Consider the following 14687-nt stretch of genomic DNA (forward strand, 5'->3'; position numbering starts at 1 on the left):
TACACTAATGTGTTTCCTTCATCCTGCGGTCAGTCTTTGATGCTTCTGTCAGGTTTTCTGAGACGTGTATGTGAGCGTTACGGAGATGTGAAGAAGGTCTTCAAGGTGTCGTAACATGAAAAACAAGACGTGCTCTTCTGAAATTGAGTTTGATGTACCACACAGTAGACTGAAATAGAATATATTTTAATATAGTTATTTCTGTCAAAATTTGATAATAAGTGGTTTATATATTAAATAACCATGTGAAAAAATATCTATTTTGTATGATCCAGTGATTGAAATGATTTACAAATTAAATAATTTAAAATGATTTATTTACCAAAAATAGACATTCAAAACAGCATTCACATACATATAAATGGTATAAGTATTTTTTGCAAACTGTGTGTATATATATATATATAAAACACTATAATATATCTATCTATATATATTATAGTGATTAAAGTTTATACTTATAATATTTATAATTATACTTATAATACTGTACATACTTTTAATATTTATACTTTAATTTAAATACATGTATAATATTGAATGTATTCAATACCTTTCAGATTATTTAAATTAAAAAAATCTGAGCAGTATTTATCTGGTATTTAAGATAAAAACATAAAACATTAGCATGCACATAAATAAATACTACCTACTTGAAATACTGTAAGATTTTTAGTCAATATTTCAATAATTTAACCACATGTTAGTGTTAGGTTAGATAGTTGCATTTTATGCAGTTAAACAAATTACATATTTAATCTTTTTCTGTATTTTTTATTATTTTATTGTTTCATAATTCATTCTTTATTTTAATTTATTTCTAGAAAAAAAATATTTTAATAATTAATTTTTTTATTTACATTAAAAAAGTGAAAGATTTACAGCATTTAAACTATTAAAACAATGCTGACTCTCAGTTCTAATGACAGCTGATTTGTAATTATAAGGGTCTGCAACAGGTTTATCATTATTAACTAAAACCCATAAAAACTTTTTTTTTTACATTTTATTTCATCTTTATTTCTCATTTTCATAGTTAATTTACTATATTGAAAATATAAATGAATAAAACTACAGACATAAAAAAATTACAAAAACACCAAAATTACTAAAACTTAAAATGAAAACAGAGAAGGTAAAATGAAGAGTAATTCAAATTCTGAACGCGATCTCTGATATCATCTCAGTGACGTCTCACCCTCCACTCGTCTGTGTGTCTGTGTGAGGGGGTTGGAGGTCTGTCTGCGTAGAGGCGGGCCGTTGCCATGGTAATACGGGCTGCTGGGTGGTGATTGGTACTCTGAGGTGCTTCTCAAGGTCTGTGGGCGGGGCGTCATGGAATTAGAGGCGGAGTCCATGAAGCGCTGCTCCTTCAGTAATCCATTCTGCTCTGGAGGAAGAGTCTCCGCTACACACACACACACACACACATAACTCTTCATAATTCAATAAAAATTCTGGTCCCTCTTTATATTAGGGGGTCTTAACTACTATGTACTTGCATTTAAATTAATAATTTGGTACAATGCACTTATTGTGTACATGCATGTTTCTACATTGTACTTATATTTAAAAAAATACCTGCATGTAATTTTATCTGTAATTAATTTCTGTAGTTAAATTTATAATTACACTGTTGACTCATCCCTTACACATTAACCCACCCTTAAACCTACCCACACCACCACACCTGTCCTGTTAAGGTTTGCTGTACCTTCTGATGGGTGTGTGTCTGTGTGCAGGAGCTTCGGGGAGAGAGGAGCGCAGTACGGCGGAGAGTCTCTGGAGATCCGCTTCACACCTCTGCTCAGAGACGGACCGTCTGACAACATCTCCTCTTTAACTACACAAAACACACACAAAATCACATTAAAATCAGTCATTTATTCGCTTCTGTCCTCCCAAATCTGTTAGACTGACTTCTGTGCAACACAACAGAGTTTAGAAGTCTGTCACCAGTGTTATTTTAGTATTATTTACACACCAGCTTAATAGCATGGTATTAATATTTTAATATTTTCTGTTTTCATTTTATGTGCTTTTGCCATTTTATTAGTTTTTAGTTTTATTTACAATATATACTATTATAGTATTTATTAACATTTTTAATTTCATTTTTTATGTGCTTTATCATTTTTCTTACTTTTAGTATTATTTATATAGTATTATACTATTTATTAATTTCCAATTTAATTTATTTTACATTTTAATGTTTTTGTAATTTTTATTTGTTTTTAGTATTTATTAATTATGTTGTATTAGTTTTTATTTTCAGTTTCATTATGTTTTTGTTTGCAAAGTAATTTTGTGTTTGTCATTTTATCAGTTTTTAGTACTATTTATATACTATTATAGTATTTATTAATATTTTAAATTAGTTTATTTTCATAATTTATTTTAGTTTTAATAAATTATTTGCTTTTTTGTTTTATTAGTTTTTAGCATTATTTATATACTATTACAGGATTTATTAATATTTAGATTTGTATTAGTTTAATTGTAATTAAACTGTAGTGTGTTGTAATCTTATTTAATTAATTTTATTTAGTAAATTTTATTTTATTCATATTTTGAAATGGCTTGTATTTATATTTTTCAGTTTATAGTTTCATTTGAGTTTTTCACCTTGTATTTTATTTAATATTAACTTACCTCTTCAAACGAGAATGATTTCATAATAGTTTTAGTCAAAAATACATTAGTTAACATTTGGCCTAACAGCTTAAACAAGAGGGTGAGTAAATGAAGAAATCATTTTTTAGTTAATTATTCCTTTTAAAAGAAACACTTCACAGCATCAGAATACCAGACACTCTTGTGGCCAGTCTGAGCCTGTAAATGTACCTGATTTAGCGCGGTCATAGGTGTTGTGTGGACTGAACGGTTGACTGCTGAACAGATTATCACACTGCAGGTGTCGACACACTCGCTCCAGAAAGCGCAACACAAACCCGGCGCTCGACGCCGATGGCAGCTTCACCAACCGCTTCCCGCCATCTGTTCGGACTAGAGAAACAAACCAGTACTTCATTATTGTGAGTGTTTTAAAATCAAATTTTGTTGTTAAGCACTCATCAGTACCTCTGACCACCTCTCCTCCACCGCCTTGGCTCTGCAGGCATCCCAGAAGCACTTTGGGCTGGTACGCACAGTCCAGACAGGCCTGAACCGTCTGCTGCAGAACCAGATTCACCGCCTCCGGCCCGAAGTGATCCGGCAGTCTCTGAACCTGCTTACGGTCCAGATGTGGGCCACAGTTCCCATGTTTGTTCACATATACACACACTAATGGAAACGGACAGGACAGGTGTGTGTAAACATTACTGTACAGAAACATTATGAACATTATTTTATATAATTTTGGTTAGATATTGTGGTTAGTCTACTGATTATGGCTATGCAGTCTGATAATTGTTGTTTTAAAGTCTGATTACTGTGGTTATGTAGTTTGATCAAGGTGGTCATATAGTCTGATTACTGTAGCTATAATGTCTGATTATTGTGGTTATGTAGTCTGATCAAGGTGGTTATATAATCTGATTACTGTAGCTATAATGTCTGATTATTGTGGTTATGTAGTTTGATCAAGGTGGTCATATAGTCTGATTACTGTAGCTATAATGTCTGATTATTGTGGTTATGTAGTCTGATCAAGGTGGTTATATAATCTGATTACTGTAGCTATAATGTCTGATTATTGTGGTTATGTAGTTTGATCAAGGTGGTTATATAGTCTGATTACTTTAGCTATAATGTCTGATTATTGTGGTTATGTAGTCTGATCAAGGTGGTTATATAATCTGATTACTGTAGCTATAATGTCTGATTATTGTGGTTATGTAGTTTGATCAAGGTGGTCATATAGTCTGATTACTGTAGCTATAAGGTCTGATTATTGTGGTTATGTAGTCTGATCAAGGTGGTTATATAGTCTGATTACTGTAGCTATAAGGTCTGATTATTGTGGTTATGTAGTCTGATCAAGGTGGTTATATAGTCTGATTACTGTAGCTATAAGGTCTGATTATTGTGGTTATGTAGTCTGATCAAGGTGGTTATATAATCTGATTACTGTAGCTATAATGTCTGATTATTGAGGTAAAGTAGTCTGATCAAGGTGGTTATATAGTCTGATTACTGTAGCTATAATGTCTGATTATTGTGGTAATGTAGTCTGATCAAGGTGGTTATATAGTCTGATTACTGTAGCTATAATGTCTGATTATTGTGGTAAAGTAGTCTGATCAAGGTGGTTATATAGTCTGATTACTGTAGATATAATGTCTGATTATTGTGGTAATGTAGTCTGATCAAGGTGGTTATATAGTCTGATTACTGTAGATATAATGTCTGATTATTGTGGTAAAGTAATCTGATCAAGGTGGTTATATAGTCTGATTACTGTAGATATAATGTCTGATTATTGTGGTAATGTAGTCTGATCAAGGTGGTTATTATACTGTCTGATTATTATAGGTATCTAGTCTTATCAGTGGCTATATAGTCTGATTACTGTAATTACTGTATATAGTCTACTTTTTATGGTTATGCAGTCTGATAATTGTGGTTATATTGTCTGATTACTGCAGTTACTGTATATAGTCAACCTATTATGGTTATGCAGTCTGATAATTGTGGTTATATTGTCTGATTTCTGTAGTTATAATGCCTGATAATTGTGGTTATGTAGTCTGATCAAGGTGGTTATATAGTCTTATCAGTGGCTATATAGTCTGAATACTGCAGTTACTGTATATAGTCTACTTATGGTTATGTAGTCTGATAATTTTGGTTATATTGTCTGATTACTGTAGTTATAATGTCTGATTATTGTGGTTATGTAGTTTTATCATAGTGGTTTTGTATTATTATTATTGGTGTTATGTTGTGTTATTTTTGTTTTTATAGTCTGATTACTGCAGTTACTGTATATAGTCTACTTATGGTTATGCAGTCTGATTAATGTAGTTATAATGTCTTATTGTGGTTATCTTGTCTTATCATAGTGGCTATATAGTCTGATTATTATGGTCATAGTCTGATAATTGTAGTTACAAAGTCTGATTACTGCAGTTGCTGTATATAGCCTACCTATAATGGTTATATGATAAATGTGGTTATATAGTCTGATTATTATTGTCATGGTCTGAATTAAATATAGTCTAATTATTGTGGTTATTTATTCAGATAATATAATCTGATCATTGTGGCTATGTTGTGTGATTATTGTGGTTATGCAGTCTGTTTACTTTAGGTATATTGTCTCAATTTTGTCTGATTATTAGGTCCTATGGTCTGATAATTGTGGTTCTTGATTACTTAACTTTTACAGTCTTCTTATGGTTACGTAAACAAATTATTGTGTTAGATACCTCTGGTAAAACAATCTGATCACTGTGACTACATAGTCTGATTATTCTAGGTTATACACTTTAAAATGTCTGGTTATGTAGTCATATAGTGTTCAAGAAGTCAGATTTTCCTCTCTTTTGTGGCACACTAGCAGTTATATTTGTAAACAAGCTCACTGTATTACCAGTAGACACCACAGATGAGGGGGATCCCAGAGGAGGGAGACCATCGCTGGGCATCTGAGTCATGGGCACCCTGGAGTCTGAGCTGGTTGCTATAGACATGGCACTCTGGAGGAGTCTGGGCTTCCTCTGAGAAACAAAAACACAATCTGCTGAAGTATTTCATCAAATGACACCCTCCACAACCGTATCTAATATGACAGTCCTTCATAAATCCACACAAATGTCCTTTAATGCTACCTTGCTGCCCGGTTTAGGTCCCCTCTTCTTGTATGGACGCAGGGGATGCTGGGAAAAGGGTGTGGTTTGGGGCGTGGCTTCTTCTTGATCTTCTATGTCCTGGGCTTCAGTAGAAGCGGCCAGGGCTTTCAGCAGCGCGATGGTCTCGCTTTTTGGACGCCGTCCCCTTATGCCCTTCCGCACAGGGAGTTGAGGAAGAGGAGTCGGCAGGCGGTAAGGAGACGGCATTGTGCGCCGGGGCGGTTTAGGGTTAGAGGATGAGGAGGAGGAAGGTATAGGACCCGGTTTTGGAACGGTGACTGCAAAATGGGAAAAATAAAGGAAATTTTAAATAAAAAATGGTTATGTAGTCTGATCATAGTTGCTATATATTCTGATTATTGTGGTTATTGTGATCATAGTAGTTATAGAGATGATTATTGTGGTTACATAACCTGATTACTGCAGTTGCTATATATAGTCTAATTATTGTGGTTATATAGTCTTGATTACTGGAGTAACTATATATAGTCTACTTATGGTTATATAGTCTGATTATTGTGTCTCTGTAGTCTGATCATATTGATTGTTACATAGTCTGATTACTGCAATTATTATATAGTCTACTTATGGTTAAAGTCTGATTATTGTGGTTATATAGTCTACTTACAGTAATGTGGTCTTATTATTGTGGTTATATAATCTGATTACTGCAGTTACAAAATAAAGTCTACTTATTATGATTATATAGTCTGATTATTGAGGTTATATAGTCTGATTACTGAAGATACTATATACAGTCTACTTTTTATGGTTAAATAATCCGATTATTGTGGTTATAATCAACTTAAGGTTATATGGTCTGATTATTGTGGTTATATAGTCTTGATTATTGTGTCTCTGTAGTCTGATCATAGTGATTGTTACATAGTCTGATTACTGCAATTATTATATAGTCTACTTATGGTTAAAGTCTGATTATTGTGGTTATATAGTCTACTTACAGTAATATGGTCTTATTATTGTGGTTATATAATCTGATTACTGCAGTTACAAAATAAAGTCTACTTATTATGATTATATAGTCTGATTATTGAGGTTATATAGTCTGATTACTGAAGATACTATATATAGTCTACTTTTTATGGTTAAATAGTCCGATTATTGTGGTTATAATCAAGTTATGGTTATATGGTCTGGTTATTGTGGTTATATAGTCTACTTACAGTTATGTGGTCTTATTATTATGATTATATAGTCTGATTATTGAGGTTATATAGTCTGATTACTGAAGATACTATATATAGTCTACTTTTTATGGTTAAATAATCAGATTATTGTGGTTATAATCAACTTATGGTTATATGGTCTGATTATTGTGGTTACATAGTCTGATTACTGCAGTAAGTAAACAGTCTACTTATTATGGTTATATAGTCTGATTACTAAAGTTACTGTATATAGTCTACTTATGGTTATATAGTCTGATTACTGCAGTAACTATATATAGTCTACTTACGGTTATATAGTCTGATCATAGTGGCTATATAGTCTGATTATTGTGGTCGTATGGTCTGATGATTGTGGTTACTTATGGTTATATAGTCTGAATACTCCAGTTACTGTGTAAAGTCTACTTTTGTTATACAGTCAGATAACTTGGCAATGTTGTCTGATTGTTGTGCATATATTATGTAATTTTATTATGTAATACTTACTTGGTTAAGTAGTTTGGTTATGTATATTGTTAGATTAAATTAAATTAAATTTAATTTTTTGCATTTAGCAGACGCTTTTATCCAAAGCGACTTAAAGTCTACTCAGGCTATCAATTTTTACCTATCATGTGTTCCCGGGGAATCAAACCCCCAACCTTGCGCTTGTTAACGCAATGCTCTACCACTTGAGCTACAGGAGCACTAGATTATTGGGTCTTATGGTCTGATGATTTTGGTTTTATAGTCTGATTACTAAAGTTCTACTGTAAAGTTTATTTATGGTTATATAGACTGATTATTTTGGTAGATAACTGTGGCAGTATCATCTTATTGTCATGCCTCTGATTGTTTCATGAATCTGTCACAATGTGATGCATACAAAGAGGCTGTTATAGCATTTCTTTGATATTTATCTCTAGAAAACAGATTTTAGTAACAAGTACTGCAAAAACTGCAAATAAAATACCTGCATTTAATATGAATATACCATATTCAGAACAGCTCATTTAATATTTAGTATGGCCTCCATTCGTTAAACAAACAGGAGCCCCATTTTGTAGCGTATCCGTGGAAAGTGTGTGACCAAACACACACACACACACACACACACACACACACACACACACACTTACATCTAAACACATACTGTCCTTTAATGCACAGTGAGTGTGTCAGTGTGTGGCTGTGGATATGAGTGTATGTTTACCCTAAATAACTCCAGTATAACTAAATTAGAGGACGTGCGGGAGGAAAAAGAATTTGCTAGAGATCTGACACGCTTGTACTCAAGCATATGGCAGCGATCACACAGACAGGCTTGAGTTTTAACATGACCCACTACCCTACAGTACAGTACAACAAAAACATGGTAAAAAAAACATTGTTAATGCAACTGATTGCTCTGGTAAAACCTGAATTTTCAGCATCATTACTCCAGTCTTCAGAGTCACATGATCCAAGAAACATGGTGAAAAACAGCTGAGCTGCCCAATGTTTTTGTGGAAACTGTGACACATTTTATTTTTCGGGATTCTTTGATGAATAGAAAATTCAAAAGAACATTTATTTGAAAAATAGAAATCTTTTGTAACATTGTAAATGTCTTTACTGTCACTTTTGATCAATTTAATGCATCCTTGATGACTGACAGCATTCGTTTTTAAAATAAATTTGGCACTTTGACACGTCCCACCTGAATGTCACAAAGCACAGAAAATAATCCCAAGCTCATTAAGACATTTCATGCAGTCTTCTATTTTCTAATTAGAATTCTAACTGAAGATGTGTGTTTCAGTTAAATGCTTTTTTCTAGTCGTAGGTCTTTACTGTAAACACTCTCTGCACTTTTCTCTCCGTCTGTCCTGTTTCTCTGGTTATTCTCCATCTTTTCTCACAGATGTGCGATTTGTCTAAGTGTGCGTTTTGTTTATTTTTACACAAACTCTCGAATCCCTCCTGACCCGCGTGGCTCCTTCGCTAATTATCTCATTTACACATAATTACTTGGATGGGCTACAAAAAAACAAACAGCGCAGGTCATTCCATATTATCCAGATCCAAAACAAATCCTTTAAACAAATGTCAGTAATTCGCAAAACAACATGCGGTGCGGAATTACAAACACTGCAACACGAGATCCGGAGGTTTGTATAATTTGGGGAAAATTTTCTGCAAACGCCAAATGAATTCCAGCTGCGGCTGTATGAACATTAATGGAAACGTGTATATCATCATCTATGGCTCAGACTGACTCCATTCAAAACACCAGATCTGGATTAAATCCAAGCTGATTCATGACTTCAGTGTGTGTTTTATTTTACAGATCATTATAAAATGGTTCTGGATTCTGTTCGGTCAAATAAAGCGTTTTCTGAAGACTGTCGTTACTTTCACGATCCATTCTTGTTAGTATGAGAGTGAAATGTTCACCTTCAGTAGCAAAAGTGCACACAATTTATTGCACACAATATACTGTACATGCTACCTAGATTGCCAGTATGCTATCCCAATCATAACCTATATTTTTGGAGGGTCCACATCTGAAATTTAAATATGGATCGCAAGTCTGAAAACCCAGTTAATTGCATCAGTCTCAGACTCAATTATGATGATTAATCATTCCTAGTTAGTCCTAATTAAATCATTAGTGAGATTGTTCACAGCAGTGAAGGCGGGGTCATCGTGTGGGTTGTCATGACAACAGGAATGATTGACAGTTAAGCTGAACTTGTTATTGTTATCAAACTATTAAAAACATGTTTGTTAGTCGAAATACAGCTGAAATAAAACATAAATATGTACTGAAAAAACATGTTTTTTCACTAACTTAAAAAAATATGTTAAAGTTGAAGTTAGAAATATATATATATATATATATATATATTAAAAAAAAGAAAAAAGAAAAAAGCATATAACAAATTTACTGAAATGTAAACTTAAAATGAAAAATATATAAATTAAAAATTATATAAATATAATAAAAGATAAAATAAATAAAAGCCTAAAATAAAATAAACAAAATTAATACTATAATAGTTAACAAATAATGTTAAAATAACAATGAAGCTGACTGAATGTTGAAGTTGAAGTACTAAAATTACTAAAACAAATAGAAATATAAAAAAACTAATACAAATGACAAAAAGCATAAAACTAAACTAAAAAAAAAAAAAAAAAAAAACTGAAAATATAAAACCACAACTAATTCAAAATCTTAGTAAGTATTATAGCTCTAAATAACACTGATGCTAACACATTAAATGATTCTCCTTTTATTGCTTATGAAATAATGATTCTTTTTTTGTTTTGTTTTTTTGTTTCAATCAATATATTTCTATTTTATTTCAACCCAGATGAGGTTTGGGTTTAGGCCAGATGGAAACATCCCATAGAATAGACCTAATTATGATTGCATTAAGTTTTAAAGGCTGAGACTGCAAAAGAGGCGCTTTAAAAACCTCTCAGAGAAATAGACAGCCTTGATTCAGACTGAAGGAAAAGTGCTTCCATCTCAGAAGATCAAGTGATCCTGAGGGGGTTTATGGGTAAACTGTGGAGATTCAGAGAGCTGTAGCGCGCCCTGCTGCTCACACAAGCAGTTTACACCTCTTTATTCTCTACCTTTATTTTATAGAATACAGAAAAGCACAGGAACCAGTGGTATTTTAGTATTATTTATATGATATCATAGTACTTATAATATTTTGAGCTATCTTTTTTTTAAATAGATTTTCAGTTTTCCTTTTCATTTCTGTAAGTCATTTTTTATGTGCTTTTGTTATTTTTTAATTTTTTTTATTTCTATTTAGCTTTCATTTATTTTTATTGCAGTTCTAGTTTTACTCATTTTAGTACTTTAACTTTTTTTTTTTTTTTTTTTTACTGCAGTTAGCTTTCAAGGCATATAGTTTTGATGCACTAAGTAACTTTTGTCCTCTAGCGATCAATGAATAAAACTGCATTCATCTTGAGGAACAACATTGCTTTTAAAATGGGTGATTTGTTGTATTATAGTTTTCATATTTTGAATTTGTTTTTATTTTTATATTTTCTGTTTTCATTTGAATTTTAATTAACATTCTAGTAATTTTGTCAATTTTATTAGTTTGTTTAATACACACACACACACACACACACACATATATATATATATATATATATATATAGATTTTTTTTTTCAGTTTTCGTTTTGAGAAAATGAGAAATGTTGCACTGACAACTAGCTGAAATAAAATAAGTTTACTTATGCAAAATAAAAATCCATTAAGCTTTATCCAAGCTTTTTAACAGGTTCAGTCCAGTGTTATTTTATCATTGTGATACTATTACAGTTTTTACTTACATTTTGACTGCTTTGTCATTTTTATTATTATTTTGTATTAACTTTATTTCAGTTTTGGCTTTACTTATTTTAGTACATCAAGTTTAGGTTTTTCTATTTCACTTAATGTAATTTAATTACTTAATATGTTTTATTTTATTTAATATGTAGTGTTTATTTTCATTTTCAGTATATTTTATTTTTTATTTTATTTCAAGTAACAATTTTTTGATGGTTTTGTGTGGGATTCGAACCTACAACCTTTCCAGACCACAACTCAGAGATGGCAGAAAAAAAGTTCCTGGGACAAATTGTTCCGGGTAATTTTGGTGGAAAAGTGGTGACTAATCTACACCACTGAGTGATTTGTGTAGCGGTTGTTTGATGGTGTTTACTGGCTGCTGTTGGCTGTGTTTGGTGACGGAGCACCATCCCACGGGGAAGATGTCCCTGGAGTCATAGTGGCACCAGTAATCAAACGCCCCCCTCCAGCCGTCAAACATCACGAACACCTCCTCCCCCTTCACCTTGCCGATGGTGGCCGGACAGATCAGGTACGGGTTCTTCTTGTCCACGGCCTCCAGTTTCATGCCGGGCTTGAAGCCGTTCTGAGGCGGCCGCAGCGGCTCCTGATAGAATTACAGAGCGTCAGTGTCACCCAAACCTTTTAATGTGATTGCATGATGTGACACTGTCATCCGTGTAAATGAACTCTCTCTCGGAGGAGGTCCAGAACCTTTTTAAACGCCGTGGCAGGTGCTATTTCTGCTCCATTAAGGGTCCTCAGGAGAAACATGGGCCACGACGAGGCGTTCATCCTGAATCCTGAGGAAACGAGGGAGAGAGACGCAATTATTATCCGTGATTCTGCTCAGATGTGATCACATTCATCTCCAACAAGAGTCAAAGTAGAAGACAGGAAGCCGGCAAAACGGGAAGCAAAATTAGAGAAGACAATATCATTTCCTGCAACAGACCAATGTTGTAAAACTAAAAATACTAAAAAGAAAAACATAATTAAAAAAAGGTAAATAAAATACAAGTAAGTGTAAAAATCTAAAGGAATATAAATTTTCATTTAGTTTAAGTTGTACTACTAAGTACTAATGTTACTACAACGAAAACAGAAATGAAAATTAATAAAATCTAAATAGGCACATAAAAAAAACTAAACATAAAAATATAAAAATATTAATAAACTTTAAAAGGTAGTAATAAAATATAAGAAATATTATTAAGTACTAATTTTTTCTGTCAGATCAGTGCCGTTATTGATAACTAAAATTAAAAATAAATACTGAAAAACATTTGTTATTTGAAATAAAATAAACATTAATAGCAATAAACAACAACAAAAAAGCAAAATTATTTCAGTTAGTTGCGAAGGAAAACTGTCTAAGTTTTGTTTGGTTTAAGATGAAGTGCTAAAATCTTAAATAGAAAAAAACATTTAAAAAATAATAGAAAAACACAGTAAAATAGCAAAAACTAACTAAAAATGTAAACTTAAATTAAAATGAAGATGAAAAACAGGAAAATAAAAAAAGCAAATTCTTTCAATTTTGTTTAGTTTAAGATGATGTACTAAAATCACTAAAACTAAAATAAAACTAAACAATTAAAAAAAAAATAGCAAAAACGAACTAAAATTAAAATGAACATGAAAAAATGAAAATTTATTACAAATTATGAATAATATTACATAAGCAATAAAATAAATATTAATAAATACTAATAAAAACCAGAAGCTGAAGACAGGAAACATTAGAGAAGAGGACATAATTTACATTAATTTAAATAAAATATAAAAAACCTACACTTGTTTTATTTCAGTTGGTTGCAAAGGCAAAATTTATCTGTATCGTTTAGTTTAACCTGAAAACTAAAAAATAAAACTAAAACTGAAATCTAAAACTAAAACTGAAATAAATATTATTGCAAAATATTAATAAAAACTAAATAAACATACTTGAAAAAAAAGAAGAAAAAGAAACGACTGAAACACAGCAAAATTACAAAAACGTTATCTAAAATAAAACTGAAAACAAAAAACATAAAAAAAGATCATTCAAAATATAAAGACTATGATAGTGTTATAATGATACTAAAGTAACACAGACCTGTGGAGAATTAAGCTAAAAATGAAGACGGACGGTCCCTCTGAAAAACAGCCTTATGGAAAAACACGTAGCCAAATCAGCCGCTATATTTGTCCACTTGTTTGTACAACTCATACTAAACATTAACGCTGCATTAGATGATTTGTTCTTCTAGGATCAGCTGTGGAGAGGAAGTGACATCACTCGTACCCAGCGGCGGCTGCAGCATGTCTCCGTTCTTCTCGCAGGTTCCGATTGGCTGGATGTCGGCGGAGTCGACCAATCGCCAGAAGTCGTTGGTGCTGTCGCTGCCATCTAGACGGAGGCGGAGCCTCGCGCCCATCAAGCCCATCACCGTGGCGATGCAGGTGGAGGTGGAGTTACGAGGGTCCCGGGCCTCCAGCTTCATTCCCACCTTGAAGTCGTTGGAGGGAGGAATCCGCGACTGCAGAACAAACACTTCATATTAACATACTATGAATTATATTATTATAAAATAATAATCTGAAAAATATACACTACAAGTTAAAAGTTGTTGAACAGTAAGATTTTAAATGTTTTTTAAAAGAAGTCTCTTCTGCTCACCGAGCCTGCATTTATTTGATCAAAAATACAGCAAGAGCAGTAAAATTGTGAAATATTTTTACTATTTAAAATAACTGCTTTCTATATGAATATATTGTAAAATGTAATTTATTCCTGTGATCAAAAAGTTGAATTTTCAGCATCATTACTCCAGTCTTCAGTGTCACACGATCCTTCAGAAATCATTATGAAATGCTGATTTGCTGCTCAAGAAACATTTATTAATATTATTATGTTGAAAACAGCTGAGTAGATTTTTTTCAAGTTTCTTTGATGAATAGAAGGTTCAGAAGAACAGTATTTATCTGAAATAGAAATCGTTTGTAACATTATAAACATCTTTATTATCACTTTTGATCAATTTAAAGCATCCTTGCTAAATAAAAGTATTAATAAAAATAAAAAAATATATATATATATATATACTGACTCCAAGCTTTTAAATGGAATAGTGTTTAGTGTGTTACAGAAGCTTTTTATGTCAGATAAATGCTGATCTTTGAATCTTTCTATTCATCAAAGAATCCTGAAAAAAATGCACTCAACTATTTTAAATACTGATAATAATAATAATAATAAAAAATGTTATGAGCAGCAAATCAGTATATTATAATGATTTCTGAAGGATAATGTGACACTGAAGACTGCAGTAATGATGCTGAAAATTCAGCTTTTTGATCACATGAATAAATTACATTTTAAAATATATTCA

General features: G+C 32.0%; 1 protein-coding gene across 1 annotated transcript in view; it reads right to left on the bottom strand.

Moving 5' to 3' along the window:
• Nucleotides 1-14687, bottom strand: part of LOC109085956 (polycomb protein SCMH1-like) — a 31431-nt gene that overhangs the window by 3685 nt on the left and 13059 nt on the right. The window contains exons 5-13 of the mRNA XM_042750491.1: nucleotides 13601-13835; nucleotides 12028-12116; nucleotides 11647-11920; nucleotides 5775-6073; nucleotides 5537-5663; nucleotides 3082-3285; nucleotides 2845-3006; nucleotides 1715-1843; nucleotides 1199-1408 (exon numbers count right to left, since the gene is read on the bottom strand). Of these exons, the coding sequence (XP_042606425.1) occupies nucleotides 1199-1408; nucleotides 1715-1843; nucleotides 2845-3006; nucleotides 3082-3285; nucleotides 5537-5663; nucleotides 5775-6073; nucleotides 11647-11920; nucleotides 12028-12116; nucleotides 13601-13835 (1729 nt within the window). The remainder of the gene's footprint in view (nucleotides 1-1198; nucleotides 1409-1714; nucleotides 1844-2844; nucleotides 3007-3081; nucleotides 3286-5536; nucleotides 5664-5774; nucleotides 6074-11646; nucleotides 11921-12027; nucleotides 12117-13600; nucleotides 13836-14687) is intronic.

Source organism: Cyprinus carpio, chromosome B23 (genome assembly GCF_018340385.1).
Source record: "Cyprinus carpio isolate SPL01 chromosome B23, ASM1834038v1, whole genome shotgun sequence".
Classification (NCBI taxonomy): Eukaryota; Metazoa; Chordata; class Actinopteri; order Cypriniformes; family Cyprinidae; genus Cyprinus; species Cyprinus carpio.